The sequence below is a fragment of the Mustela erminea genome, chromosome 9 (genome assembly GCF_009829155.1).
Source record: "Mustela erminea isolate mMusErm1 chromosome 9, mMusErm1.Pri, whole genome shotgun sequence".
Lineage (NCBI taxonomy): Eukaryota > Metazoa > Chordata > Mammalia > Carnivora > Mustelidae > Mustela > Mustela erminea.
Window position 1 is genome coordinate 95,942,864 of NC_045622.1, and position 24,004 is coordinate 95,966,867.

Sequence of the window (24,004 nt, forward strand, 5' to 3'; positions counted from 1 at the left end):
GACGGGGTTGACCAGGACTCTGGTGAGGAACTGGGGGAGGGTGTGGAAAGGTGGAAGGCAGGCAGCTTATGGCATGTGTGCCCGCGTTGGCTGGGAGTCCTTCCTGCCATGCAGCCCTGGTGTAAGGTGAGGGTAGGTGGAGCCCCAGGAGGACCCCACCTGGCTCCTTGGGCTTTTTCCTGACTGACCCCTGCCCTTCTCATTGGCCAGGGAGCTTGCAGCCAATCAGCTAAGGACCCCAGAGCCAACTCAGGCTGGACTCTGACCATTTGGAGCCTGCCCAAAGCCTCCCTCTCACTTTTCTTCAGTTGCCCTGGCTTTGTGGCATTCGGCACACCCCCCTCCCCGAGCTTTGCCCTGACCCTTCCCAGGGTAGACTTTACCCACCAATAACATGGGCAGTTTTCTCCTGCTGTGCGGCTTGGCAAACCTGTAATGCTGACCTGTGCCCTCTGCCAGCCTTACTGTGGCCAGGGCCCTGTTCTTTGTGTCTGTGTCACCAAGCACACCCAGAGATCAGGATTCTCACACTGCCAGATGGAGCTCTGTGGGCTCTTGTGAAGCCACACAGGCTTCGGTGCCATATAAAACGGGGCAGGGTGCAAGGCTTCCAGTACCTCATTCTGTCACCCACAGCCCTACAAGATGGAGCAGTTTACACCCAGCCCTGCAGGATGTAGCCTCCAGTGTTCACAGGCTCCGGAGGGGGAGGGAGGGGCTCCACCAGAGGCTTCCTGTCCCTGCCCACAGGGTACCAAGTATCGGGCTTTTGTGACCTATAGCTGTGCCCCTCCTGAAGGGCACAGGTTAGTGCAGGTGGGGTGAACCTCAGGCACGTTCAGGGGGGAAAGAACAAGAAGCAAGAGAACCAACAAATACCTTTACGTAATTCTCTAAGCAGGAGAGGTGGGACTTTTCCATTTTTATAGATAAGGAAAAACACAGGCTCAAAGACATAAGTGGTTTGCCCAGAATCACACAGCAAGGAAAAAGGAGAGATAGTTTGAACTGCAGTCCAAAACCCTTTCTCTAGACCAGGTTCCTGAACAGAACATCACAATGACCTAGGGAGCTTTAGGAAATTCAGATTTCTAGATCGTATCCTTAGCATGCCTAACTCATCAGCGCTGGAGATGGGGCCTGGACGGGGTTTTTTGTTGTTTTTGTTGTTTTTAAGCTTCACAAGTGTTTCTAATATGCTCCTGGGTTTGAGGACCAAAGTATGACATCACTCTGGGGATGGTAAGTGATCTGATAGGTGCTTAATGAGAAGAAAATCAAACAGTGATCTGGAAGTAAGAAGTGTCTCTGTGTAGTAGCTGTGCTGGGCAGTGGGGCATTCAGAAATGAATATATTTGGAGACCCCATAGCCAGGGAGAGGGCAGTGAGAGAAAAGACTCTACTGACAGGCCTGGGAGCTCAGAGAATCAGATGCCCACTGGGGTTGACCTCCTCCGCCTTGCTTGGGTTGTAGGGAGGGGCAGACATTTGGAATAGTACACTTGTTTTGGGCCTGGCGGCTTGAATGTTTTTTATCTCATCCAGCCACCTTTGCTGGTTTCCATTTTCAGGTGAAAGTCCCCAGTGCCCTAGCTGAAGCCAGCCCCTCACCTCCATCTTTTCCTCAGGCTCCATGTTCATCCTTAACCAGGCTCTTGCTTCTCCTTGGGCTTTTACCCTCTGCATTTAGGCCTTCCTCACACCTTGGGGCTGAGGGACCTGATAAGTGAATTGACAGTGGCTAGAAGGGAGGACCAAAGATAACAAATAGATTGGTGGTGGCTGCTGCATTCCGGTCTTGGCTTGGTGGTTGAGTTCTATAATCAGCACTCTGCTGTGGGCTTGGGAGGGGCAGGGTGGTACCCAGGCCGCGCGTTTGCCATCCCCGAGCTGGGCAGGTAGAACAGTCTCTGAATGGCAGCCTCTTTGTCAGGTTTTTCCTTAAAGCGCATCTCAGACCCCCACAACTGGTTTCACCCTCTTGGAATCTGGGGAGCGGTAAGAATCTCTTCTCTTTTAGCATAGCAAGACAAAAAGCTTGGCTATGATCCAGCCCTGTTCCACCTCATGGATCCTTGCTGGGAACCATCAGCCCCTCCTGGAAGAGTCCGTATAGGCCCTGCCCTAATCCCAGGACAAATGGGTTTTCCTCTGTCCTTATCCTTCAGATCCTATTTGCCTAGGGGGTAGTCAGTCACAAGTGGGAGGCAAATTGACTCCTGTCCCCTCCTGCTCTTCCAGGGCACACCTAGAGAGAGGACTCGCTTAGCCCCTGGCCGGGTCCCAGCAGCCTGACCCTGGGCAGGTCACACAGCCTGTGGATTAACTGGTTTTGCACCTCAGGGGCATCAGAAATTACTTGGCGCTTCACACCCAGACATAAGGAGCCTGGGCCTCCAGAGCCCCTGGGAGCCTGAGCATTGGCTCTGCCACCCCTGCCCTTCCTTAGTGCTCAAAGTCCTTAGTTCCCAGAGGGCATGAAATGCACCTGTGGAACAAGTTTGAGACAATAGGTCCCATTGAGAGGTGATGCCGCATGGCCCCAAGTGAGCCGGGGCTTGAAGTCCAGACCAGTAGAGGGTGCCCGCTGGGCTGCCTGAGCTGAAGTTTGGGTTGGTTTCTGCAGTGGTTGGGCAGCACGTATTGAGGGATGCCTCTTGCAGAGCAAAAACCCCTGTCCGTGGTGCCAGGATGTCTGGGAGCAAAGGGGCCTCTTTGAGTGGTTTGTCCTACTCAGGCTAATACTGGGAGTGGCCCAGGTGCAAGTCAGAGTCCCTGAGTTCCTGCCAGCTGGAGAAGAAAAAGTGACCCCGGTTGCTGAGCTGTGTGTCAGTTTACCCCATTCTGCTGTGCATGCCCCCACCCCCACCCCCACCGGTAATGTCATGTGGGAGCATGGAGCTGGCGGAGGTCAGGAACTGGAATGGGTCTCTCTTTCTCACTCTCTCTCTATCTTCCTTTGCTGCCACACACCCGCCTCAGGCTCTGGCTCACAAGTCAGGGGAGGGGATGGGCAACTCTTATCAATTTCTTTCTGTGTCATACTCCAAAAAGGTCAGATCTCAGGATGTGGAGCCGCCCCAGCTCCCAAAGAGAGCAGGAGAATGGTGTCCTCCCAGGCAAGGATGGAAGAAGGACTGAGTGACCCTAGTCAGAAAGCCTTGGCCCTGGGCAGCGGGAGGTAGGGGAAAGAGAATCAGACCCACCTTCCTCGGCTTCCTGGAGCCCTCTCCAGAATTTACCAGTCATTCCCCCCAAGCAGAGAAGAAGGGAGTGGGCACACTGGCTCTGAGACTTGGCCTGTGCTGGGCTCCAGGAGAAGCAGAGGTCGGGTCCCTATATCCCTGCAAAGGCTAGAGAGAGTTTCAAGGTCCAGAAGCTGATGGGCAACTTGTCCTTGCAGTATTGCTAGAGTGACACAGGGGGGCGACAGCTACCATTGTGGAGAGGGAGGTGGAAGGGGAGATTCTTCCTGGAGCCAGTCCACTTGTACCAAACACCTGCTGTGGGTGGACCCACAGCCACCGCCCACCGGCCGGTTACCTGATACCCCACCTGCCAGGACAGAGCCGGTCAGAAGGAGGCAGAAGGCAAGCCCTTTGGGAGCCCTCCACAGCACCTGGCCCAGCCCCTTCCCCGCCCTAAACATTGAGGCCCAGTGATGTGGCCCTGACTGGGCCAAGGTCTCACAGCCAGCTAGGGGTTATCTGGGACCCCAGCACCAGTCCCCTGACTCCAGTATTAGGTCAGTTTGTACCACATCTTAGGACCCCACAGCCTTCCTTGTGTTTCGAGGAATCCTCCCCACCCAGCACATTCCACCCCACCTCCACCTGTCCTCCTCCCTGCCCCCTCTGCCTCTCCTTCTGATGGCTGCTGCCGCCACCTGAGTAGTTCTCAAAGTCATCACGGGAGACAGCGTGGGTAAGAAGGGGAAGCTGTCGCACCTGTGTCTAGGCTTAGCAGCGGCCCTTGTTCCTGGGTGAGATGAGTGGGTGGTGCCAAGCACTCATTTCTTGCTCCCCTGGACTGCTTTCTCTGTTTCCTTTGTGGAGGCCTTGATACCCTTAGGGCACCCCCCAGAGTTCTCGGCATGGGACCTGCCTGGCCCTCTAGTCAGGGCTGGCAGCCTTGGAAGGTAGTTTCGTGTGGGGAAGAGTAGGCCAGAGCAGTGACCAGGCGACCTCGAGGAACTAGCTACCCATCTGCCCTCTTTCCTTTTTGCCCCCTTCCTCAGCTGAGACACAAGGGACCCAGTCAGGTGGTGGTGAGCAGGTTTGAGTGAGACCAGGGACTCTGTGGCCCCGGGAGAGGAGGGGGGCACTGAGGACACGACCACTCCCGCCCTCCCCCACACTCCCCTGCATCCAGGCATGTCATGTGCGAGCTCATCTTTGTCTGCCAGTTAACAGTTGTTTTCATGTACTCCTTAGAACAATCTCGTAGTTGGTTTTATTCCCATTTTACAGATGAGGAACAAAGGCTCAAAGAGGTCAGAGGCCTGGCCTGGGAATCACGCAGCTCCCACTGGATCTTTTCAGAACACAGGCCATCCTACTTACTAGCACCCTTTTCTTCTGTTTTAGTTTCCCAGGCCCAAACTGGTAGAGCCCAAAAAGGGGCTTGAGTGCTCTGTGAGATTTGTGTCTTGTGTGGGAGTGAAGACCCATGAGACGTCCTGCTCCTGGACCCCAAGAGAGAACTGCCACCAGGATCCCATCTGCAGGGGGAGCAAGGGTGGGCTAGGGGGACCCTTGGGAATGGGACTATGAGAGAATGAGGGGGAATGGGTTGGGAGCGGGTTGTCCTGGGCTCCCCGGCTGGGTATGGAGTAGAGGGGCAAGTCTGTGATCTTTTGTCTTGCTTTCAAAGCACAGGTTGCAGAAGACTCGAGACATGTGCAAAGGAACCCTTGATATCACCCTGAGGTCACAGGTGGCCTGTGGCCTGTGGCCTGGGGAGAGGTGCTGGGGAGGAGAGCACAGTGCACTGGGCCTCACTTGTACTCAGCGCCTCACAGTGAGAGGTCTGAAGAGAGAGGAAGGGCCCCAGAACCCTCTCCCTCCCTTTCAAAGACCTCCTCCCCCTTGCTCCTGGCAGAGCGCCAGTCCAGAGCTCCCACGTAGAGGCCTCTCCCCTGCCAGGGCTGAGCCCGATCTCAGCACATGCCAAAATAGCTGTCTGGGAGCCCGGGCCTGCGCCGCCCACGCCTCAGCATCAGCATCTCGCGGGTTAACAGCTTGCCTGGCTCTCCGCCCCCCCCTTCCCCAGCTTGCTGACATTTTACTAAGGCGGGGGCGGTTGTGAAAGGGAGCAAGCTGGTTCCTGCTCCCCAGCCCACACAGACACCCCACTGACACAACCTGCCACCCGCTCACCCCCACTCTGGAAGGCATCCTTTGGGGGGAGACCTTCCGGCCTCACAGACATGGAGTTCTTACTACGAGACAGTGTAAGGAACACAGTTGGGGTTCCATGCCGCTGCTGAAACCCATCCTCGGAAGATGCAGGGCAACCCCAGGGAACCGTTCTCTCTCGGGGGCTGGGGAGGGCGTTTTTAAAGAGTTATTTTAAAAATCTTTTAAAAACCACAAAATATTTTACAATTAGAAAAGCGTACAGAATCATGAAACACCCACCCACCGCTTCGGTCAAATCTTACTGTTGTGCCGTATCTGCTTTAGATGGAGGTAGAGGCCCCATGTGTCCCTCCCCAGAGGAAACCGCAATCCTGTGTTTTGGTGTTTGTATTCTTAGGCCTTTTAAAAAATGTTTCCTACATAGGTGTCTGTCTGTAGCAACAGGTAGTACTGTTCTCTGTGGTTCTGCACTGGATTTAAATGGCATGCTGTACCTATTCGGAATTCAGGGTTTTTTCCTCCATACCATTGTGGAGATTTAGGCGTCTTGAGACCTGAGCTCTGGTGTGCCCATTTGGGCTGCAGTGCACTAATCCTTTCCGAAACTGTTAGACAGCCTGTTTGCCCAGTACCCTGCTGATGGACAGTCCGGGCGCAGGCGGAGTCTTTGCCATGGAAGCAGTCCTTCAGGGACTGTTCCAGTCCACAGCTCCTCGTGTGTTCGGGCCGCTGGTGCTTGGTGACACGGTGGTGTATCTTCCCTCTAGACAGCCATTGTCAGGCTGCGCTCCAGAGTGGCTATCCTAATGTTTAGGCCTCTGGAGTTAATTTCCTGTCTTGAAAATTTTGGTCAACTGAGGAATGGGTTGCCATGAACAAACTCTCCAGCTCCCGTGAGCAAGACAGGGAGGTGTTAACCCCAGGTATCAGGTGAGGAAATCGAGGCTCAGGGTGAGAGACCTGACTTGAGGTCCTGTAGCTGGTCAGAGATGGAACCCCTCTGGACCTTTGGGTCCACATCCTTGCAAAAGCTCTTTGTCTCCTGCAACTTCTCCAAGAGATTTTAGGCACAGTGTCTGCCTCGAAGGCAGGAAAAGGTCCCGTGAGTGGTGCATGGAGGCAGGGCTGGGGAGTCGTGGGGGAGGGATTGACAGCTGATTCTGAGAAGATCTAGGGGATGGAGGAGGGCGCAACATGGACAGAAAGCTCAGAAAGGGAGTTAAATTTTTTTTTTTTAAGATTTTTATTTTATTTATTTGACAGACAGAGATCACAAGTAGGCAGAGAGGCAGACAGAGAGAGAGGAGGAGAAGCAGGCTCCCCACTGAGAAGAGAGCCCCATGCAGGGCTCATCCCAGGACCTTGGATCATGACCTGAGCTGAAGGCAGAGGCCTTAAACCACTGAGCTACCCAGGTGCCCCGGGAGTTAAATTTTGCATGAGGGATGATGGTGCATGCTGCTCCAAGCAGATGGGGAATGGGAGCCTGCTGCAGTTACAGGAGAAGGCAACAAGAGGTCTCAGCCACAGCCATGAGGGAAGAAGGACCTGGGGGCCAGCAGGGTGTTGGGAGACACGGAGAGATGTGGGCAACCCCGTCAGGGATCAGTTTCAGTGTGTGCCTCTGAGACATAAGAGCACAGCCCAAACCAGCAACTTGTCCCTCCAGTGCCAGCAGGAAGGCCTCGGGAGCTGGCCAGCCTCTGGGTCGGTGTGCCCCGAAGCTCTGTGATCTCAGTTTCATCCAGGCAGCAGAGCCTGGACCATTCACTTTTTCCTCCATTCACTCTTAGGTCCTCGTCCGGCACTTCTAGACTCTGGGGATGCAATTACAGGCAGTTCCTGGTCTCCAGGGGCCCACAGTCTGGTGTGGGATACAGGCTTGCAAACTAGTGCTAATGGCTGAGAATAACAGAGAGAGGGCCCAAGCGTGGGAGCAGCTCACCACCCCGCCCCCCCCCCCCCCCGGGAGAGGGGGCTGGGAGGAACTTTCCAGCAGAGCCAGTGTCTGAGCCAACTCTGAAAAGACAAGAAGAAGAAGATGAGAGAGGTCACTAAGCACAAGATGGGAATGGCGTTCCAGATAGACTACTGGGTGCCAGAGGCCAAGCACAGAGAACCCCTTCCAGAGGTGGGGAGTGAGGGGTTTGGAGCATGGACCTAGAGCAGACTCCTGGGCTGGAACCCCAGCTCTGCCACTTCCTAGTTGTATGGCCACAGGCAAGTTATTTAATCTCTTTGTTCCTCAGTTTCCTCACCTATAAAATGGGGATAATGCTACTACTAATTTTAATGAGGTTCAATGAGTTTAAATTTGTAAAATGCTTAGAACAGTGCCTGGCACAAAGCATGTTATGTGTCTGTCAAATAAAATGTAAGAAAGTATGGAAGAGGAGAGGCCAGATGTGTCCAGGCCAAGGGCTTTGCGTTGTGCTCACCTGACACTGGAAGGCCAGTTGGGTCGGCGGGCGCTCTGGAACGACCTGTGGTGCCGGTGGCAGGATGGCTTGAAGGGGAGACCCTAAAGGAATGAGCCTGTCATTCCACAGACATTTCTCCCAGGCTTTGCAGGAGCCAGACCATGAGACAGGGACTCGGGACACCAGGGAGCTCAGAGCAGGGGCTTGGCCCCAGCCCCAGCCCCCAAGCATCTGAGTCACCCTTCCTCTCCCCTCCTTGCCCACAACCCTCATGGTGCCACGTCCCGCTGTCCAGGCTTCACAAGGAAAGCCATGGAGAGCGGGAGTGGGCAGTGGCACCCAGCCCGGACAGGGGTCTCTGCTGGTCACTCTTCGGGTCCTCTGGAGAAGAGAGGAAGGTAGCTGCTGGAACAAAGGCTGTTGCCATCCCCTTGTGCCCAACAAAGAGAAGTGGCCTGGGCCGGCCTGGGCCTTGTGGTCAGCCCTTGGGTGCGGTACCCGAGGCAGAGGAAGCCCTTTTCTTCCCTCATGGCTCTCGCCCCTCCCCCACGGAATTCCCTTTTCCTTCCTCCTGAGCCCATCGGTGGTAAACACTGGACTCCCTGCCAGGCGCTGTGCTGCCAGGCCCCGACAACGTACAGCCCCTGGGCCCTGGCCCCCAGCAGCTTGTGGCCTGGTGGCCAGTGGGGTTGGGAGAGAAACAAGGCATATGGATTTGAAAGAATGAGGGCTCCAGGGGTCCAGAGACAGAGAAGAAGCCGAATAATTAGTGTGAGGTGACCGGTGGGAGTGGTACCTTCTTGGCTGGGCAGCTGTGAGCAGGGGGGAAGGGGCCGGTATTCCAGGCATAAGGTGGGCTGTGCGCGGCCGGAGTGCAGGACAGAGGAGAGGATGGCTGGGTTAGAACCCGGTTTTTGTCAGCATAGGAGGCTGAGTTACTGCTGCACGGAAACCACATTTGCCAGGCCGGAGGATTTGGAGTTCCTTCTGAACTAGTGGTTCCCAAAGTCCTGGGGGTGCCCTCGACCCTTGCAGAGGGTTGGCGCTATCAACACTATTTGCATAATTGTACTTTCAGAGCTGCCCTGGCTCATGCCCTTTTCACCACGTTAACAGTCGTACCCACGCCGCAGAGGCAAGGGTGGAGTGAAACGGCTTGGAACTTGGGCACAAACCGAGGCAGTGGCCCCAACGTAGACTGGAAGCCGTTGTATGCCTCCCGCTCACGACAGCAAGATGCAACAAAAAGTATTAACTTTACAAAGTCCAAATCCTCGAGTCTACCTCTTTCCACATATTCTGTGCGGAGGAGGCAGTTTTGCTGCAATCCGGACTGTGACGGTTGTCTTGAAAAGCAGGTTTGGGGGTTTTTTTAAGATTTTTTTTTTTTTTAATTTATTTGACAGACAGAGATCACAAGTAGGCAGAGAGGCAGGCAGAGAGAGGGGGAAGCAGGCTCCCTGCTGAGCAGAGAGCCAGTGCGGGCCTCAATCCCAGGTGATCGTGACCTGGGTGATCATGACCTGAGCCAAAGGCAGAGGCTTTAACCCACTGAGCCACCCAGGCGCCCCTTGAAAAGCAGCTTTGTAGCTGAGCTGCAAGCTGTGTGAGTTAACGTGTTTTAAGGAATACCATTTTAACATGAAAGAACACCTGACAGACAGAAGTCTTCAGACTTGGGTATCTGGCAGACATTTTCTCAGAAATGAATGAAGTGAGCTTGCCACTTCAAAACCAGTATCAGTATTTGTTGCTAATGGTAAACTTTGAGCCTTAGAAAAGCAAAAACTAGAATTTTAGAAACCTTGTATCCACTGTCTAGGGCCTGACAGCTTCCCAGGACTTTAAGGACTTTTCTGAGGAGACCAGTGGTGATGTTAGCAAGTGTGAGTTCTTGATTTTGTATAAGGAAATGTGTCAACATTTGGCAGATCTGCATAACTCACTAAAATATATTTTCCAATGCTCGATGTTACAGAATTCAGAATACAAGAGTGAAAATTTCATTGATGGGGCGCCTGGGTGGTTCAGTGGGTTAAAGCCTCTGCCTTCAGCCCAGGTCATGATCTCAGGGTCCTGGGATGGAGCCCCGTATCAGGCTCTCTGCTCAGTAGGGAGCCTGCTTCCCTTCCTCTCTCTCTGCCTGCCTCTCTGCCTACTTGTGATCTCTGTCTGTCAAATGAATAGATAAAATCTTTAAAAAAAAAAAAAAGTTCATTGATACAGTTTCAGACTCCACATAGCCACTAACCTTTAAGAAACGACCACTTGTCATATTGTGATATAGTGGCAAAGAAGAACATCCATCACTGCCTAAAAAGCCCATTAAAATACTTCTCTTCTAATGACATGTCAGAGGGAGGCAGAATTTTCTTCACATGCTCTACTGAAACGTATCACAACAGACTGGCTGCAGAGGCAGTTGGGGAATCCAGCTGTTTTCTTTTAAACCAGAAATTAAAGAGATTTGCAAAAATTAAAACAATGACACTCCTCTAGCTTTTTTTTTTTTTTTTTTAAGAAAATACAGTTTGTGTTTTAAAAGAAAAGTATGTGTTATTTATGTTAACACATAATGAGCTTATTGGGGGGTTTTGGTTTTGTTTTTATTTTTGTTTTAAGATTTTATTTAGTTATTTGAGAGAGAAGCACACAGAGAGAACACAAGCAGGGGGACAGGGAGAAGCAGGCTCCCCGCTGAGCAGGGAACCCGACAGGAGGCACGATCCCAGGACCTTGCGATCATGACCTGACCCAAAGGCAGGCACTTAACAGACTGAGGTACCCAGGAGTTTATTGTTTTTAGATGAGTCCATATATTTTAAATCTCTCTGTTTTAATTTCTTTTTATTTTATTTATTTATTTGACAGAGAGACAGCGAGAACAGGAGCACAAACAGAGGGAGTGGGAGAGGGAGAAGTAGGCTTCCCACTGAGCAGGGAGCCTGATGGGGGCTCCATCCTGACCTGAGCCAAGGCAGAAGGCAGCTTCTTAACAACTGAGCCACCCAGGCGCCCCCTCAGTTTTAATTACTAATACGGTAAAGAGCAGTAGCTCTAACCCCCGTAAACAAAATCTTTTGGGGATCGTTAGTAATTTTAAAGAGTGTCAAGGGGTGGTGGACGTTTGAGGGCTGCCACTCTCGACCCTAGAGAGCCAGGAGTGTAAGCTGGAGAGGGGTGGCATTCTGGACAGCGTGAGTGTGACATGGGCTGGCCTCTCCGGGACACGAGCAGGGCAGCTCTGGCAGGCCCCCTTGGCAGGGCCGGGAGACCCGGGTTGATCAGCCCCAGGTTAGCCACTTCTGAGCTCGGACAGCCCCGGGCCTCCGGGAGCCTCAGGTGGCCCTGTTGATTTAGCTGGGACCATAATGCCACCCGCGCGGGAGAATCATAAGCGTCCTGTCTTATAATGCTTATGAAAACATGCTTTGTAAGTTGTGAAAGCCTCGACACATATGTTTTTGTGGTTATTCTGATGGGCGCCAGTGATTAGCTGTCTCATATGCTTGCTCCAGACCCCAGAACACCTATCCAGTGGGTACGAGAGGACATACGGTGGCCAGAGGGGGCACGACCCACCCCCCACTTCTGCTTCCCCAAACCTCCAGGAGCCAAGGCAGGGGCTGTGTGTGCTCTGCCGGGTGCCAGGTGGAGGGGAGGCCGATGGGCTATTGCTCAGCCTGGCTCTGGGAACTTTGGGAAGAGAAGCCAGGAGGCAGGACTGATATGTGTGTGCCCGCCCGCCCACCGGCCGCCTGCTTGCTGCAGGGCCTGGAGCCACCGCTGGGAGAGGAAGTGCAGTTGGTTACCAATGGGGTTATTTTCATAACGGCTGCTCAGGCAAGGGGGAGGAGGGTGGCGAGGGGGAGGGGGCAGAGCAGCAGCCACAGCGCTGGCTCTCCAAACTAGGACTTGCTCAGCCAGAGGCCAGCAGCGTGGAGCTGGAGCCAGAGCTGGGGCTCGCCTGCCCAAGGGACCCCAGGGCCCCACCCGCTCGGCCACCTCGTGCCTGCCACCCTGCCTTCTAGATCAGGTCAAAGGGGACTCCTCCCCATCCCTCCTCCCCAACCCTTCCTTGCCTTCTGCTTCCTCCTTCCTGTATCTGTCAGGGTGGGTCCGGGGAGGAAGGGATCTGGGTGGGTCCACACACCACCACTCCTGGATGAGGCTCTGAAGCTGACGGAAAAGGGGAGGGAAGGGAAAGGAAAGGGGGGGCTGGGCTCCTGCGCCCACCGGACCCTGTGGAGGTAAACATTACGGCCTGCTTGCTGCTCTTCTTGTGCAGCGCTGGCCCACCTGCTCCCCGCTGTGTATTTTTGTTTTGTTTTGTTTTGTTGCGAGCAGGCTCCTCTCAGCAAGTAAAGACCTTCAGAGAGGGAGACCCTGTCTCAGCAGGCTCCAGGCTGCGCTCCCTTCCCACTGTCCCCACCTCCTTCCCTCTGACCTTCGGGCTGTGGGAGCAGAGCAGCCAGAGGTGGCTTCTGACCAGTATCCCCCTGGGGAGGCCACTCCAGGCCCTTGCTCTGGGGCTGCTGGAAATGGGGCCATTGTGCGCCATTCCCAGCCTTCCCTGAGGGGAGGAGCCTGAGGGAGTGAGAACCCCGGCCGCATCCCACGGGGTATCCTGTGTGAGCACCTCTGGGGGCCGGGTCTGGTGCAAGGGGCAGAGGACATGTCACAGCTGAGCAGATCCCCAGGTGACTCTGGCTGTCAGGCTCTATTCTTCATGTGGTGGGTGGTGACCACCCTGGGTTCCCCTGCTTCCCTTTCTGGGTTTCCACTTTGGCCACGGGCAGAGACAAACCCCAGGAGATGGCATGATCCCCAGGCCCTTGTGTCTGCTGCCGGTGTAGGCCCTGCCCTCTGCCAGGTATCACCAGGTACTTTATCGGAACCTCCCTTACACCAGCCTTCGGAACTAGGTTGGTACCCCCATTTTGCAGAGGAGAAAGTTGAGGGTCAGAAAGGCTAGTTGATCCATGGCCGGAAAAGCAATGGCAGATTAGGACTCCAAAGCCCTTGGGCTTTTCCACTTGAGACCAACATAGGGTATGCGAGAGTCTGGGCTGGGAGGTAGGGAGTCTGGTTCTTTCTAGCCAGTAGCCAGCGAAGCTAGGGCACACATGCCTGCTCACCCCCTGGCAGGTGCCTGTAGACACAATGGGGGCTGTTCATCCAGGTCACATGGCCGATGCCACCATGGGCGTCTCTCCTGTAGCATCCTTTGTCCTCCCTCCCTAGGCTCTCAGCAGCCAGCTGGAGGTTCATGGAGCCTTTGAGTCCTTTCCCATCCTGTCCCCTTTGGGTGTGACAGGCTTCTCTCAGGTCCCCCACGAGAAGGCTGGGGGGTAGACGTTGTGCTCGGCTCTTGGTGTCAGAACGCTGTGGGGCCTCCTGCAGTGACCTCCCCACGTAACGCAGGGGACGATGGAGATGGGAGAGCACGCCGTGTGAAAATACCACCGCTCAGGGCCGTGCTCTGGGGAAGGGCTGGAACAGGCCTGAGGCCAGCCAGGGCTTCTCATTGGACCTACACGAAGCCTCAGCAGAGATCGGAAGTCTGGTATCAGGCTGTTGCTGACCAGAGGACAGAGGTTTCTATGGAGACCAGAGGAGCAGGAAGCATGGGGCCTGGGAGGGAGGGGGCACTGGGAGCACAGAGGCATGGGTGCCTTGCTGGACAGCTTCTCATAAAAGATCAATTCAGCCAGTCTCACAGCCTCCTTGGACAAACAAGGAAACTGAGGCCCGTGTGGGGACGGTCACCCAACAGTGGCCTGGCCTAGCCTGCCTTGCTCCCCACTCATAGGGACCGTGCCGCCAGGCAGCCAATGAGGCCCCAGGACGGTTGCACTTGGGGCTGCCCAGCAGCGTGTGGGCCAGAGCGCCATGGGAGCGCCTGTCGGCTGCCGCCCTATCATGAGGCGGCCTCCGCCCCCGGCCCCTCTTGTCAGTTTGGGTCTGGGACAGCAGGCAGGGCCCAGACCTCATCGCTGTTCAGAGTGCCCACAGCACCTCCCCCCTACTGACTGTGGCCTTTTGTTCTCTGGGTGACACTAGCATCAGGCGGTGTGTCCGGGTGACTAATCTCCTCCAGGCTGGGCAGCTGTCACAGGGCGGCCTGACCAGACGGCTGGGGAAAGCTGACACCCTGGGGGAGCGCTGGCAAGTCAGCGCCCAGGCAGCAGTGAGCAGCCAGGCCTCCAGGCTTCTCTCCCTGGGTGCTGAACAGACTGGAGTCAGGCAGCCCTGGGTTTGGGTCCTGGTCCTGCCGCTTACCGGCCTTGTGACCTGGGCCACATGCTGTACCTGTCCAGGCCTCACAGGGTTGTGCTGGGGATCAAGTGTGACGGTAAATGAAAGTACTTAGCTCAGGGCCGTTCCACTGTAGGTCTTCTGTCAGTGGGGCTGTTATTGCTCTTATTAGGGCTTCCCCACTCAGCCCCAGCCCTGTAGCCCAAAAGGAAGGAGCCTATTCTCCACCGCCGCTCTGGGGTACAGGCTTTGCCTTCACGCAGACTTGGGTTCCATCACTGGCTCCCCATTGACTCGCTGTGGACTTCAGGCATGTTACCACCTTGTGCCTCAGTTTCCCATCAGGAACATGGCAGGATTCAGACCTATTCTTCCACTTCGCTCTGGCTTATAAAATGACACGTGTGTTTGTGAAGGGCTTAGCAGAGTGCCTGGCACCTGGTGAGCTCAATAAACGTTCGCTGTGATGATACTGATTGCATTAGGAAGCCGGGAGCTCTCTGCCCACGCCCCGTCCTCTTGCCCGCCCAGCTTAACTCCTGCCCTTCTCCCTGTCCCCTGCAGAGGCGGGGGCCTGTAACAGGCAGTCTCCAACCCTGCTTCCCCAGGCACCCTGCCTCCCCACACCTTGGCTCTGTGTGCCCCTCCCTGAATACCCCCGCACCCATCCAGGGCTTTAGCCTGGCGTTGTTCCCCCAGACTCACAGGGTTGTGAGTGGGCGGTGGGAGAAACAGCCAGTAGATGCACAGCCCGGGCCTGAGTCCTCGAGCCTAGCCTAGCGTCGACCCCTGTTTGTCCAAGGCTTGCACCAGCCATGCCTGACTTTTGCCAGGCCCTCAGCAGGCAGACGTGTTTCTCTTGTCGGGCCTAGGCAGGTATCCCATGACTGTGGCTCAGACCTCTCTGTGGCTGCAAGGGCCCAGGAGACCACCCGATGGCGGGGCACAGGCATCCCTGGGCATCCTGAAGGCATTCCTGTCCTCTTCCCCTACCCAAGCCTACTGGGCTTCCTGCCCTTCCCCCACCGTTCAGAAGTGAGGGTGCAGGAATCCAGCAGCCTGTGAAGAAGGGGCAGCCAGGAGTAGATGAGCTCGCAAAGGAAGCTGGGCCCGTGTTCAGCACAGGTCAAGGGAGGATGGTTTGAGGAAGGATCATCCTGTGGGTCCTGCCTCCCTCAGGAGGGAGCTCTGGGCGGAGCATTGGAGCTTCTAGCATTGGGCCGGAAGGGTTTGCAGACCTCACCCGGCCTTCCACACGAGGAAGATGAGGGAGATGCGTACTAGGCCTCTGCGGCACAGTAAGACAGAGCAGTCTAGAACAGGAAAGTTCTTTCTCGGAGCCCCTCAGAGCTGGATAGAGATGCACAGCCAGAGCCCTTTCCTCTTGGCTCGGGCTTCTCATTGCTCCCCATAAAGGGTGCCCCTGCGTGAGGCCTGGGGTGGCTCTCCCCTGGTCCTGAGGGCCTTGGTCCCCAGGGCCCTTTGATCCCTAAGTCACATCCTCTCCGCGTCGAGTGCCCTCTCAGCCTGACCCCACGACTTGCGCCTGAGAGAGTCTAGGGGCATAACTGGACTGAATTTCTTTTCAGAGAGCCTCATTTTATTATCATAGCTTAGTTTGTGCCATATCCTGGGAGGGGATGCCTAAACCCGGGCTGCCCTGAGTCGGTAGCCAAACAAAGGCCCAAAGAGAGGGAAAGAAAAGACTTGTCCTTGGCCCCTCAGTCTGAGGAGGCCAACTGCAACCTGGGACCCAGGACTGCGGGCTTCCAGCTTCCTTTTTTCTTTTCCATCAGCTTCAGGCTAGGGAGCCAAAGGCCAGGGCTTTGTGGTGTATGGTGCCTAGACGGGGAGCCTCATGGGGAGCCGGAAGCCCTTCCCCCATAACTCCTGGGGCGGCATAGGGTATAACTGGGGAGCGTGTTAGTGCTTCCCCCCATGGTAAAGATGGGCCCCCTGAGGATTCCGTGGTACCATCAGACACCATGTTGATGGAGGTCAGAGGCCGTGGACCCTCCCCCTTCCTCCCTGTGTCCCTTGTCCACTCAAAGGGCAGAGGCTGTGGCTGGGCTCCTGGGCGCAGGGCAGGCCCCAGCCTGGCACAGCCCCTGATGCTCCCGGTTTCTGCCCCACAGCTGTCTGTCTGCCCCTGCCATGGAGACCTTCTTTAGGACACGCTTCCAGCGGAAGGTGCCTGGCCCTGGGGAGGGCCAGCGGCGGCTCAGCGGCGTGGGGCTGCCCACAGGCAAGGCCCGACGCCGCTCCCCCGCCGGGCAGGCGTCCTCCTCACTGGCACAGCGGCGCCGCTCCAGTGCGCAGCTCCAGGGCTGCCTCCTGAGCTGTGGGGGGGGCGCCCGGGTTCCCAGCCGCCGGCGCTCCAGCACCGTGCCCCCTGCCTGCAACCCCCGCTTCATCGTGGATGAGGGGCCCACCCTGCAGCCTGCCGCGGCCGGGCCCCAGCTTCTGGGCACACGCCTGCTGTTGGCAGGGCTCGTAGGCATGAGCGAGGAGGAAGATGTGGCCATTGCGGCACCGAGTGCCACCCAGCCAGGCACCAGGAGACTGGGGCCCTCCTCACACCAGGGCACCCTCGCGCCCATGCTTCGCTGCCTGCGCCGGCGCCGGGCCTCCTCCCACCTGCTCCCGGCTGACGCGGTGTATGACCGTGCCCTGTGGGGCCTGCACGGCTACTATCGGCGCCTCAGCCAGCAGCGGTCTCCAGGCCAGCATCTCAGCACGGGGGGCCGAAGAGCCTCGGGCACCCCCGCTGGTGCGCCGATGCCCGCCTGTGTGCGCCCGCTGTCCCGCAGGCGTCAGGTGGCCCTGCGGCGCAAGTCGGCAGGACCCCAGGCCTGGAGTGCCCTGCTTGCGTAGGTATAGCTGCGGCCGGCAGGGCGAGTGTGCTGACCCCCGAGGGGGCTGGCCTGCAGGAAGGACCTCCAGGCTTGGCGTGGTGCGAGGGCGCCCCCTCTCTGGGGAATAGCTCCAGACAGTGCCTGGAAGCCAGCGCACCCCACAGGGGCTGTGAGGAGGGCTGGTTTTCCTGGAGGGAACCTATCAGAGTCCTGGGCTGCCGTGGGGCGTCCCCTATCTTCCTCGTTGCCATCCCTGGCTGGGCCAGGGGTTGAAGTCGCAGCAAGGACAGACACCCCAGGTGGGGGGGGGGCGGGAAGAAGCAGAGTTTCTAGGCGCTCAGCTGGCCTCAGCGATCTCCTCCTCTGTAGGAAAGCCATCACCAAGTCAGGCCTCCAGCACCTGGCACCCCCTCCTCCCACTCCTGGAGCCCCATGCGGTGAGCCGGAGCGGCAGATTCGGAGCACTGTGGACTGGAGCGTGAGTGGCAGGGTGCTGGGAGAGAGGGACAGGAGGGTGCCAGCCCCTGCTGGGCTTGGGGGAAGCTGCAGGAGGAGCCTGTGGGCCTTTGGGGCCAGGGCCGACCTGCTGGGGTGGCCACATTTGAGCCAAGCCCTCAAGAGCAGGGATAGTGGGAAGAGCGCCCGGCTGGCTCCGCTGGTGGATCTTGTGGCTCTTGATCTCAGGGGTTGTGAGTTTGAGCCCCACGTTGGGTGTAGAGATTACTTAAGACTTTTTTTTTTAACCTTCAAAAAAAGAAAAGTAAGGACAGTGGGGAAACAGGATGGAGCAAAGTAGATTGTGGTGGCCGGAGGAGGTTTGTCTTGGGAGGATGGTGAGTCGGTAGGGCAGGGCGGGGACTGACTGATGGGCCGGGTAGCAGGTTTGCGCTGAGCACGCTCATCTCGTGGTCTAGGAGTCCGCGACGTATGGGGAACACATCTGGTTCGAGACCAACGTGTCGGGGGACTTCTGCTATGTTGGGGAGCAGTACTGTGTAGCTAAGATGCTGGTGAGTGAGCTCTGGGTGGCAGGCTGCCCCCTGCTGGTGGGGCGCGTCTAGAAGCCCTGGGTGGACCTCTGTGGGCCTGGCAGTGGTAGACCTTGGAAGGGAAGGTGGCAACAAGACAGTCACCTGCGCGCCCCTGCTGAGGGCTGCCCAAGGACGGCAGGACGAATGGGGGCTCTGCTCTGAGGCCAGAACTGGGATGTGCCAGTGAGCAGAGGGCAGCCGTGCTGGGGCACATGTAAGGCTCTCTCTTCCCGCCCTGGGGCAGAGTTCTGGACGGAGTTACTTGGTGCCTCAGGGCCCTCTCTTCATTTTCTGCAGCAGAAATCAGTGTCCCGGAGAAAGTGTGCAGCCTGCAAGATCGTGGTGCACACCCCCTGCATCGAACAGCTGGAGAAGGTGAGGACTGGGCCTCAGCCCCTCCCGCCCCTCCCTTGGGTGCCCAAGGCCTCTCAGAGTGCACACGTGTGCGTCTCCACACGCATGTTCACGTGACAAGCCTTGCCTGCCAGGAATGTCCCAGCCCGCGTGGTGGGAAGAGCCAAAGACCCCGGAGCTGGAATGCCCGCTCTTGAATTCTGTCTCCCTGCTTTGTATCCACCCTGTCCCCTCTGCCCTAAACAAACCTAGCACAGAGTGGGGCTCACTTTTACTCAGTGGGATGAACGAATGAGTGACAGCCAGGACACCATTTTACCTGTGCCTAAGTTCACATGTAGAAAGGGCTGTTGTCTTGCTGCACCTTGGCTCTGTCTGCCCTAAGGACTGTTGTCCACAGTGTATCGACAGCTGGTGGCAAGTGTGGGCCCTGTGCTTCCAAAGGGAAGTAGAGGCAGCACTGGGGAGGCAGGTCCGGACAGAGGGTGCGAGAGCTCCCCAGGCAGCAGAAACCCCAGCAGCACATGGGAAAGCCTGTAGGATAAGAACAACATGAACACGGCTAATGTGGGCCACTTGCCCCTGCCCCTGACTCCTAGAGTGAGGTTTCCCCGTTAACTGTGCTAAGGCTGAAGCAGGGACAGTTGGGAAAAGAGAAACAAACATAGCCCTGAGCGGTCCAGAGCCCAAGGTGGAAACCAAAGCAGTTTCCAGGAATGAGCTAATGGTCTCCAGGAAGCAGCCCGCACAAGTCTGCAGGCAAGGAGCAGGGTGCCTGCGCGAGCCTCGGCCGCGAGCGCTGGAGGACAAGGAAAAATCTGGGAGGAGTAAACCGTGCTGCCTTTTAGTGGGAGAGGTGGGCATAAAACTCCCGGTGTCCCCCATCCCTAGGTAATAAAGGAGAAAGGAAAGGTCCTTCTAACTAGTGGAGAGGAGGCAGGGGGTGCAGGAGGGCTTCTGAGAAGAGATGTCTCATATTCTGAGGGCTCCCAGGTTGATTTGGAGCTATCCCTGCCTTGCGAGGATGACTCTGGGTGACACTTTCCTGGAGGAGGTGACTAGATGCCTGACCCCCTGAAAAGAGGTTCTGACATTTGGGGGGTCGTTGCAATGTTTCACAGATAAATTTCCGCTGTAAGCCGTCTTTCCGTGAATCAGGCTCCAGGAATATCCGTGAGGTAAGTGCCCAGGGTAGTCACTGGTAAGGAGGCCCCAAGTTTCCTGAGTGGACTTGCCAGCGTCTCCAGAGTGCCACTGGGGGACTCAGCCCCTTTGAGGCTACTCTGGGGCCCAGGGAGGTGCAGGGCTGAGGCTCAGAGAGGGTCTTGATGGGGAAGGTGTGGCTGGCCCCGCCTGCAGAGAGGGGGAGGCACCGCCTGTCTCATGCGCCTCCTTGCTCTTCTGCCCCCACCTTGAGGCCATGGAGAGAAGTCTCCAGCCACTCTCCCCTCACGCACGCTTCGGAGAGCTTCCTGCTGCAGCCCCATACGTCACGTTAGCGTGTTGGGGGTGCGGGCCACACTCAGGCCTCGCGCCTCTCCACCCCTCACTCCAGTGATGCTCTCATTTCCTCCACCAGCCAACCTTTGTGCGGCACCACTGGGTACACCGGCGACGCCAGGATGGCAAGTGTCGGCACTGTGGGAAGGTGAGGCTCTGCCCGGGGAGGTGGGCCGGCCCGCAGCCCCCCGGACCTGACCCCTGCAGCCCCTGAGCCTCAGGCCGTGTGTCCAGTGTGACCTGCCCGTTGCTGACGGTATCTCGTGCGTGCAGAGTCCTGGGGCTCACTCCCAGCCTGGCCGAGGGCCCCAGTCAGTCCCAGAACACCCAGGTCTCTGGACGGAGCAGGAGAGCAGGGAAGAAAGCGAGTTTCTGGTGCAGTGTATCTGGACTGCCCGGAAGCCGTGCGAGCACACTCTGAGAATTGTGTAGACAGCCTCGTTTGGTGACTGAGCACAGTATGTGTTGAGCCCCTGTTGGGTGCTGAACCCCAAGTCGGGTTGTGAGGTCCCTGCCTTCCTGGAGGAGGATGTGGCTGAAGACAGACTCTGTGGGCAGTCTTCCTGAGCCCAGTCCACAGTGTGGCGGTCACTTACTCATCATCTGCTTCTGCTGTTTCCCTCAGTAAGCGTAGGCTCTAGAAGGTCTCGAGGCCTCACTCCTGTTTCCTCTGCTCACTTCAGTGCCGCGCACAGGGCCCGGCACACAGCAGGCCCTCAGTAAACGTCCATGGAATGAACAAGGGAATGAATGTGGCAGGTGCTGTTAAGAAGTGTGAAGCCCTCTAAGCATATACTGGGGGGCCTCGGGGTCAGCAGGGGGGGATTCCCACTGGCAGGAGTTAGCTGTGACCCCTTCTAGCAGATTGGGTGTGGGCACCCAGCTCCTTGGAGTTAACTTCAGAGAATTGCAGGCCTCCCTGCTCTGGAGGCTTATTCGACAATTGTTTTAATTTTAAAGAATGGGCTCAACTTCCCTGGGTGGAGAGTGTTGGCCACGGAAGAGGGGCTGGGCCTGCTGCTCTGGGCCTGGCCACTGGTGCCCCAACTACCCTCTCTACCCTAGGGCTTCCAGCAGAAGTTCACCTTCCATAGCAAGGAGATTGTGGCCATCAGTTGCTCCTGGTGCAAGCAGGCCGTGAGTGGTGCTCGCCCAGCCCCCGGAGGCTGTTCCCTGGGCGGCACTGGGTGGGGGCCCCCTCCGGCTGTCAGCTCAGGCCCAGCTCAGTTGCACCCTCCCCGCCCCCCCCAGTACCACAGCAAGGTGTCCTGCTTCATGCTGCAACAGATCGAGGAGCCGTGCTCCCTGGGTGTGCACGCTGCTGTGGTCATCCCGCCCACCTGGATCCTCCGCGCCCGCAGGCCACAGGTGAGTCCTGCCTGCACCCGGGATACGCCCGCACCCGGGACACCACCTCCACACGTGGGCACTGCCAGCCGCCCCCACCCATCTGCCTGTCCCCAATGCCCCTGCTTCCCTTCCAGAATACCCTCAAGGCAAGCAAGAAGAAAAAGAGAGCATCCTTCAAGAGGAAATCTAGCAAGAAAGGGCCAGAGGTTGGTCCTGGGGCTGACTGGGCCTGTTTCTTGAAGTACTGAGCTCCCTGGGCCAGTGCAGCCACTGGTGGGCTCTGGGCCTCAGAGGAGGGTGGGAGGCCAGATCCAAGGTGCCTCTCTGTGGCCAGGCCCACCTTAAGGTCTGCCCGGGCGGCAGAACGGGAGGGGGCACTGCCGAGAACGGGGGTGAGGTCTGCCAAACTGGGGTAGAGTCTTACAGTCTCTCTGTCTCCAAGGAGGGCCGCTGGAGACCCTTCATCATCAGGCCCACCCCCTCTCCCCTCATGAAGCCCCTGCTGGTGTTTGTGAACCCCAAGAGTGGGGGCAACCAGGTACGCATGGCTGCCCTGCTCCGCTCCATGGAGAGCCTGCAGGGGAGGAGTGGGCTCAGGCTCCGCACCCCTCCTCCTCACCACCCCCTCCTCACCCCTGCCCCCATCCCCAGCAGCTGCTCCCAGGTCCCATTGCAGCTTCTGCCCCATCCCTGTGACCCAGAGACAGGAGCCTGTCTCCACCCCTTGGCCCTGCTGGGCCTGGTTCCTATAGCATCCTTCTCGGGTGCTGCTCTCCACTGCGGCCTGCAGGCCCTGACTGACCCCTGGTCCCCTGCAGGGCGCTAAGATCATCCAGTCCTTCCTGTGGTATCTCAACCCCCGACAAGTGTTTGACCTGAGCCAGGGAGGCCCCAAGGAGGCGTAAGTGCTTGCTGCGGCCCTGTGGAGACGGTGGGGAGGGCTTGCCTGGCACAGGGGCTCAGGCCCACACACCTTGACCCTGTTCCGTCCTCTGGCTCCAGGCTGGAGATGTACCGCAAAGTGCACAACCTACGGATCCTGGCGTGTGGAGGTGACGGCACGGTGAGTCCTGTGGCCGCTCCTCAGGCTGCTCAGGCGAGGGGCCGAAGCCTGGACCACACGGGTCTGACCGGGCCTCTTCTGCTCTGCCCCTCTCCCTCCAGGTCGGCTGGATCCTCTCCACTCTGGACCAGCTGCGCTTAAAGCCCCCGCCACCTGTTGCCATTCTGCCCCTGGGCACTGGCAATGACTTGGCCCGTACCCTCAACTGGGGTGGGGTAAGAGCCCACAGGCGGGGAGCGGGGCGGGGGTGGGCTGAGTGGCTGGGGGGCCCTCTCCCCTGGAGAGGTTCATTTCCTGCCTTGTCCCACCAGGGCTACACGGATGAGCCCGTGTCCAAGATCCTCTCCCACGTGGAGGAGGGCAACGTGGTGCAGCTAGACCGCTGGGACCTCCGCGCTGAGCCCAACCCCGACGCGGGGCCGGAGGAGCGTGACGAGGGCGCCACTGACCGGGTAGGCTGGCCAGGGCCAGTGTGGGGGCGGCCGCTGTGGGGGCAGCAGGGTAAGCGTTCTCCCCTACTTGCCGGTTCTGGGGCTTTGGACAAATCTCTTCATTCCCCTAGACTTTCATCCTCTCCTGGGCAATGGTAACAGCGGTACCTCCGCAAGCTAGCCATTATTCAGCTACTGGGCAAATAGTTCCTGAATATCCACCACATGCCAGGCACCATGTTAAGCACCGAGAAAACAAAGTCCTCGTCCTCATGGAGCTCCTCCAGAATATGGCACTTTGGGAAGAAGTGTTGGGGGGTGGTTGGAAAGCCAGGGAAGAGAGTGCCCGCAGGGCCCCAGGTGTTTTGTATACTGGGCACTTGAAGGAGCCCCATGGATGCTGGGAGCTGAGAGGGCAGACCCTGAGGCAGGCTGCAGGCTAGAGGGAAGAGCTGTTAACTGGGAAAAGCTTCCAGAACTGCATGGACCGAGCCAGCCTGGTGGCCCCTGGCCCTGAGCAAGCCAGAGCAAGGAGGTAGCTGTGAGGTCCAGCCCTCATGCTGGGCCCTTGACCTTTTTCCAGCTGCCCCTGGATGTCTTCAACAATTACTTCAGCCTGGGCTTTGATGCCCACGTCACCCTGGAGTTTCATGAGTCTCGAGGTGGGCAACCACTTGCTGGGATGGCATCAGGAGGCTGGAGAGGGGGGCATACAGGAGGTTCCCGAGAGGGTCAGAACTTGCCCCCGGGCAGTTCCCAGCCCTCTATCCTACCCCAGCCTGGGAAGCCCCAGCAGGTCAGTCTGACTGTCCCCTATTTCTTGTCGCCACCCAGAGGCCAACCCAGAGAAATTCAACAGCCGCTTTCGGAATAAGATGTTCTATGCCGGGGTGAGTCTGGGGTCAGCTGGCAACAGGCACCCTCCCCTCCCCCCCCCCGGCCACTCCCACTCCCTCCCCATGCCCACTGTTCTGCCGCCTGTACACCCTGCATACGGGTGTCTGCCGGCCCACGGGCCCCTGTCGGCAATGGTGAGAGAAAGTCCCTGTCACCAGATGGTGACGCCCTCTGTCTCCCACAGACAGCCTTCTCTGACTTCCTGATGGGCAGCTCTAAGGACTTGGCCAAGCATATCCGAGTGGTGGTAAGTGGGCCAGGCTGGCGGGCCTGGCGGGGAGGGAGGCCGCCTCGGTACCGGTACACATCCCACACCCGCTCCCTGTTCCTGCCTGCAGTGTGACGGGACTGACCTGACCCCCAAGATTCACGACCTAAAACCCCAGTGCATCGTTTTCCTGAACATCCCCAGGTAAGGAGGGGAGGCTCTGTGTGCACCCCGATGTGTCCAACCTGCACAACTGTCCTCTGAGGGTCCTTGTGT

The 24,004-nt window shown here is 57.7% G+C and overlaps 1 protein-coding gene across 7 annotated transcripts in view; it reads left to right on the forward strand.

Moving 5' to 3' along the window:
- DGKZ (diacylglycerol kinase zeta) overlaps positions 1-24,004 on the forward strand; it is a 41,871-nt gene that overhangs the window by 12,661 nt on the left and 5,206 nt on the right. For 2 of the 7 annotated variants that reach the window (XM_032356462.1, XM_032356463.1), the window contains exons 1-18: positions 11,825-16,909; positions 17,264-17,372; positions 17,809-17,904; positions 18,223-18,300; positions 19,401-19,457; positions 19,859-19,927; positions 20,845-20,916; positions 21,031-21,147; positions 21,264-21,335; positions 21,572-21,667; positions 21,948-22,030; positions 22,132-22,192; positions 22,294-22,407; positions 22,504-22,644; positions 23,207-23,285; positions 23,458-23,513; positions 23,705-23,767; positions 23,859-23,932. In XM_032356462.1, the coding sequence (XP_032212353.1) occupies positions 16,194-16,909; positions 17,264-17,372; positions 17,809-17,904; positions 18,223-18,300; positions 19,401-19,457; positions 19,859-19,927; positions 20,845-20,916; positions 21,031-21,147; positions 21,264-21,335; positions 21,572-21,667; positions 21,948-22,030; positions 22,132-22,192; positions 22,294-22,407; positions 22,504-22,644; positions 23,207-23,285; positions 23,458-23,513; positions 23,705-23,767; positions 23,859-23,932 (2,153 nt within the window). In that variant the 5' untranslated portion in view covers positions 11,825-16,193. Of the gene's footprint in view, positions 1-11,824; positions 16,910-17,263; positions 17,373-17,808; positions 17,905-18,222; positions 18,301-19,400; positions 19,458-19,858; positions 19,928-20,844; positions 20,917-21,030; positions 21,148-21,263; positions 21,336-21,571; positions 21,668-21,947; positions 22,031-22,131; positions 22,193-22,293; positions 22,408-22,503; positions 22,645-23,206; positions 23,286-23,457; positions 23,514-23,704; positions 23,768-23,858; positions 23,933-24,004 lie in introns of those variants that run through there. The other 5 variants (XM_032356465.1, XM_032356467.1, XM_032356468.1 and 2 more) reach the window with 3 other exon arrangements.